At 51.0% G+C, this 6,000-nt stretch overlaps 1 protein-coding gene across 1 annotated transcript in view; it reads right to left on the bottom strand.

The window, feature by feature from the left end:
- Positions 1-3,481, bottom strand: part of LOC139685904 (secreted frizzled-related protein 5-like) — a 136,622-nt gene extending 133,141 nt beyond the window's left edge. Inside the window, exon 1 of the mRNA XM_071583037.1 lies at positions 3,135-3,481. Within this exon, the coding sequence (XP_071439138.1) occupies positions 3,135-3,477 (343 nt within the window). The 5' untranslated portion in view covers positions 3,478-3,481. The remainder of the gene's footprint in view (positions 1-3,134) is intronic.
- Positions 3,482-6,000: the final 2,519 nt, after the last annotated feature.

The following is a 6,000-nucleotide window of genomic DNA, read 5'->3' on the forward strand; positions in this document are numbered from 1 at the left end:
TTATGTATGTCTCCTTTACCGAACGAAAGGAAGGGATACTGAAAGAGGTAAAAGTGTTTCCAGCACTCTCTGGAAACTGCACTTTCTTATTATTCCCGGGTGGCGATAAATTTTACAAACTACCCCATCCCAAACTGCACGATCCACCAGTAATCCAAGACTTTTTTTAGCCTCACTTTATGTGCTCTCCATGCAACTAGAATACTTGGGAAATCAATTCTTCTGCGGCTTGAGAGAGAGCTGATTCTCGTCCTTCAAGGAAACATGATCCTCCAGGAATAAATGAACTCGGAAAGCATCGGGTCGGGGTCCACGAACCGATAACCGCCAGAGATCGCCGCAGGCGAAGCGATGGAAGCGATTAAGGGTTTTGTAGCAATTGTACAAAGGCGCGTCCACTTTCAACTCCCGCGAGCGACAATTTAGTGCCGGCAGAAATTAAACTCATTACGGCAACGCCGCCACCGCAATGTATTTCTGGATGAACTCAATGGAATCGGGCGCCACCTGTTGGAACGTTTCCACGCTGAAATTGCAGGAAAACTTTGTTTTTCACAGAGCATTCATCATTAATTACGACCCAGGCTTCGTCGCGCCGTAGAGGTTTCGTACTTGATGATGTCACGACGCGGAGGAAATAAAATTTAAAATAAAAGTTTCGAGTGTGGAAATCTCTTCCGGCGAGTCCAGCATCTCCATGGAGCCTCACATTAGGCGACTGAGGGAGGAGGGGGCAACGAGCGCAAATACCGCCCTTCCAGAACGGCAATAACCATTACGACAGACTAATCAGCTACTGGGGAAGGCCGAAAGCATATTTCCACGGGACCCCAGCCCGGCGCTGAGGGTAGGCAGTAATAGCATGGCACTCGACGAGTTCATGCGAAAAGAATGCGAAAGCACCTACGGCATTACGCTTCAAGGCCATTAAGGGACTACTTACGCCATCCATGAACTCAAGGCACTCATCCGAATACAACTTACATATCTTGTCGACGAACGTGTCCAACTAAAATAATTCATTATTGATTCACCAGAAAATTCGAGATTTTTTTTCTAAAAAACACCTAGCCGGGAAATATAGAATAGCATGCCCAATAATGTCTACATGAGTAAGCTGTGTTGACTTCATTTCATCTTTAAGATTAGGTCGAGAGAAATTTAGGGACCGAGTATATACAAAAGTATAACGCGCTCCAATAAATTTTACTTCCTTCCACCATTGATTACGCGAGTCTTAGGAATAAAATATTGCAAAAAGGAACACTGAACGCGACACTAAAATATAAATTTCACATCTCAGATGGAAACACGAGAATATATTTGTGTGAGCAAACGCTTTCTTAACGGTAATTGTTTTACGCGAAAATTTCTGAATTGCTCACTTTACTCAAGGCTACGAAAGAGGGTTAAGTGAACCAAATATTTTATGTACTTGCATCCCCTGCTGTGTACTCGTATGAATGGATGCGTAAGCTCAAAAAAAGACATTCATAATTCACGCTCTACAACGGGGCTTGGAGTAAGCACAAAGAAAGAAGCACTTGCTCTTGTGATTAGCATGCTTGTTCTGGAATACGGAGAGGCGAGGGCACAGCCCGCGGGTAGGATTCGGAGCCGCAGGTCTTCCATCCAGACCGCGAAGCAATCTCCACACATATCTCAATGGCAGCTTCGAAAGGCAGAGGGACCTCACCGGGAGAGGGAAAGAGAGAAACCTTTTGCCGCGTTGGGCGAGTCTTGAAATGAAATATTTAACGCTGCACACGCATATTCTAAGTAGCTCTTTAAAATGTCAGCCGCGGTGCGATGAGCAATGCGACACGGCAGGCAAGCAGGCAGCGTCGCCCGGCAGTGGGTGGGTGGGCGGATGGGCGCTTTTCCGGCGACGGACGGCAGTCACTCCCACTTCCCCCCCCTCCCCCGGGCGGCAAAACAATCGCTCGAGTCCCCTGCTACTCCCTCTCTCCCATCGTCGTCGCTAGGATTTCGCCCGGCCCGCTACTAAATGAGATAGAGGTCACTGATGAAAATAAGAAAATGTCTGGCGTGATGCAACCCTTAAACCCCGGGAATGAGATTTAACATATAACTTTAAACGACTTTTCTTGCTTCCTATTATTAAATCTAGCTTGAGACCGAGGTTCTTTCAGTGTCCAAATTGTTTCCTTCGCTACATTTTCATTGCTGTAATGTTGACCTCCTTAGCAAGAACTGTGTCCATGATGCTCACACTGCAGACATTCCATCTAAAAGCCAGTGGTGCTATCGTACAGCAAATAATTCAACGACGTTGAAAATGACCTACGTTCTCCTGGAAGTACGTAGCACCATTAGGTATGCCGACGGCATTGGCCATTCTGAATTTTAGACATTCGTTGACATACCTGTATAGTATAATATCTGAATTGTCACGACAATTCACCATAAAAACTTAAAATAAATTTTTAAAAAGTATTAGAAAATTGGAAAGAAAAATATTTTTAATTGTTAAACATCCAACCGTTAGTTTAAAAGAAAACATGGTGATTATGTCGCACTGCCTTCTAACCTGTCGAGGTGATCACCTTGGGCCTTTTGGTTGTTAATCGTATTTTACCGGCAGCAACGTAGGGAGGTGCATTTCAAGATAGAGGCCAACGAACTCTTCTAGCTTGTGGTCGTTTATCCCATTCCTATCTCAATTCCGAAAGAATAATGAGTACCGTATTCCTACACTGCCCAAAGAAAACGGCAATTTTCAGATTAATACACAAGGACCATAGTAATTAACTCGAAGGATGTTTTCAATTCACGAATACCAAAGATTGACTGCGAAGCCGCTAATTCCCGTGGATATTAACGCATTCCCATGAAGCCTAACCGTTCAAGAGGGAGGAGGGGAAAACACGCCTCCCTAACCACGCCCGAACGTGGGCAGATAACACGACTTTCGTGTTTTCCGTCGAGGACGTTTCTCCCAGACGTCGAAAAATAAATTTAGGAGTCCCGGACCTCAGGCAAAATTTTACCCCACCTTTTGCCATGACAATGAAACAACCGTGGCCAGGGAAGGTCGGGTCCCACGGCCCGGATAGGGGTGGACGGGCGATGGGCGGGAGGGATGCGGGTCGCGACAGGGGTTGGCTTCTTACCGTGGCCGGGGTCCGTGTGAGACTGCGGCGCGATGCACATGTCGTTGTCGAGGGGGAACTTGGCGCACTTCAACATCTCGGGCCATGGGAAGCCGTACATCTTCATGCGGCCCTCGCAGCCCAGTTTCACCTTCTCGCAGAGGCTTCGGCACGGGTAAATGGGCCGGTCGAGGCAGACGGGGCTGAAGAGAGAGCAGAGAAGCAGCTGCGTGTCGGGGTGACAGCGCACGTTCAACAGCGGCACCCACGACACAGCCTGTTGAGACACCTCCAGCATCGTGTCGTGGTCCAGTAGATTAGGCAGCCGCATCTTGTGGTAGCCGATGCCCCGGCACAGCGTCATGTTACGCGGGATGTCCACGCACGTGGGCAGGGCCGGCCGGCTGCCCAGGGCCCCCCAGTCGGCGAAGTAGGCGGCCGCCGGGGCCGAGGAGGCACCGCCGCCGCACGCCCCCAGGACCGCCAGCAGCAGCCACAGGGGCGGGGGGGGCGGCGGCCGCCGCTTGGGGTGGGCCATGGTCCCGAGTCGATTGCCTTGAGGAGCGCAGCTGGGGCGGGCGGCCGCTCACGGTCAGTGGCCCATCACCACCACCCCCCACCACTACACCACCTTCGCCGTTCGGTGGTCCTCCCCCGCCGACACACACACACGGCCTTGGGCACACACCGCCGTGTGCACTCGCCCCCTGGCGTCGTCTCCGAGTGTCGCCCGTGCGACGCTCCCACACGCGCGCCCCCGAACCCCCACTCTCCTTCTTTCGACCCTCGCGTCCGTCCCGCTGCTCTCGTGCGCCGGCGTGCCGCCCGAAAAACCTCCCCGCGTGCCACTCGCGGCCGACTGCGTGCGAGCGGGAGGCGTCCCCCGCACGCCGTGTCTCCCGGACCACGTGACCTGCGCCGACCAATGGGAGGGCAGGGCGCGGAGCGCGACCAGGGTCGAGGGCGGGGCGCGGGAGGGGAGATGGAGGGGAGGGCACGGAAGGGATGAGAAACTCGGGGTAAGGGTGGGGGGCATGGACTGAGGAGGGGAAAGGGGGGCGGGGGGCTCCAACGCCACGTGTTCGCCGCTTCGACGGATCTCCCCATTCATGAGGCGGGGCCGTCAATTAGGGAAGAGGAAAGGACATCATCTTGTCCCGTCTTCTGCAGACGCTGCCCCTGTCACGGGGGGGGGAGGTTGGAGAGGGGAGGGAGGAGGGTGATGGACGAGATGGAGGAAAGGATTCTCGGGAGGGGTGAGTGGGCGAGCCGGGAGCGAGATTGTTTGTTTTCGAAGTGAGCCCCCCCTCACTCACGGGGCTGTGTGCTGCCTGGAAAGGGGGTCGGCGGGAGGGAGCCGCGAGACTAAGCGGAGTGGTGGAGGGGCTGGGCGAGGGCCGCCGAAACACCGGTCCGCAGACAGACGCTTGCGGGTCAGGGGCGCGGACGGCATGCTCTAGCCCCCCCAACCCACCCTTCCCCCCTCCCGACGCGGACGAAATCCTTTAACTGCACGAGCGCGCACGCACGGCTTCGCCTTTTAACTCGCCATCTTCGGCTGGCGCTCTGGATGGAGACATAGGCCTGCGGAGGGTGCTTCCACCTCCTCGGGGGCCCCCCACCGCGCCTGCCCGGTCCTCCCCCAGCCGCTCCAAGGGAATCGCGGGCTGGACAGCCGGGGGCGTGCGGCCGGCTGCGGGTCACACCCGCACTCGCCCACGCGGCGGAGGCACGCGAGCGTGGGATGGTCGAGACGTGCGTGGGGAGGATGCGGGGAGGCGGAGCCGTTTAGGATTCGTTGAAGAGGTGCCGTCGAGGAGTGTGGGTGATGGGAGAAGCTCGTGGAGGAACCGAGAAGAGGGAAACTAATTGGCTACATCCTGAGGCACTGTAGTTTATCGAAGACCGTAGCTGAGGGAGGCAGCCTTATAGGGGAGAGGAATTATAGCGGAGAATGATTTACGACATGCAAGAATTGGACACGCCGGCGCAAATGACTATGAAGGAATGAAAAGATTGGCAGGTGACAGGATGAATTGGATGAGCTGCTAGAAACCAATCTTCGGATTAATAGGCAATGATCATGACGAAGTACATCGTTTCCGTGATCAATGACATTTACATTCAATTTGTTCGTCCCATCTTCCATTACCAAAAACTTTGTTACCTTGACAAAATTTAAAGACAATCGGAAAGATATGTGAAGAGCCACAGTTGCTCCTCGTTTTTCGTAACAACAATTAAATTGTCAAAGCACGCAAAGGAAATATTATTTTATTCCTAAAAATAAGCGAATGATAGACACCATTTTCTCTTGAAAATGGGATATAGAGTTCTTTCCGTTATCATTTTATACATTTTATGCGAAGAATGTCTTGCATCTGAAAATAGTTGCTGCCTTCCCCGTTAAAGTGGTTAGCTCTGACAGATAATCGGGTTGGAATCTGCATCTGGCAAACCCCTGTGTAGTTAAATTGAATTCAATCTGAGGAACAGTGGATAGTAAAAGCAAACAAAAAGGACTGTAATGGTTTAACTCTTGTAATGTAAACTTGCATAAAATTGCCTATGACTTGGGTGGTCAAGTTGGCAATGTAACATTATATTTTGTACTATTAATTACTGATAAATTTAATTTAATATTTGGCATCCAATTTAAATCTACTTCTTATTTCTATAAAAGCTCATCAACGGGACTAGAATTTATTATACATACGAAGAAATTAACGAATGACTTTTGAACCTAAAGAATAAATATAAAAACTATATTAATGGTTTAGTTGACGCGCATGTACAATTTTGTGCAAACAATTCCTTTTTAAACGTGCAAAGTACTGATTGATGGTTTATAACCAAATTTTCTTCATGTTAATAAGATTTTTTAGCC

Source organism: Hetaerina americana, unplaced genomic scaffold (genome assembly GCF_022747635.1).
Source record: "Hetaerina americana unplaced genomic scaffold, ioHetAmer1.1.p SCAF_12, whole genome shotgun sequence".
Taxonomy (NCBI): Eukaryota; Metazoa; Arthropoda; class Insecta; order Odonata; family Calopterygidae; genus Hetaerina; species Hetaerina americana.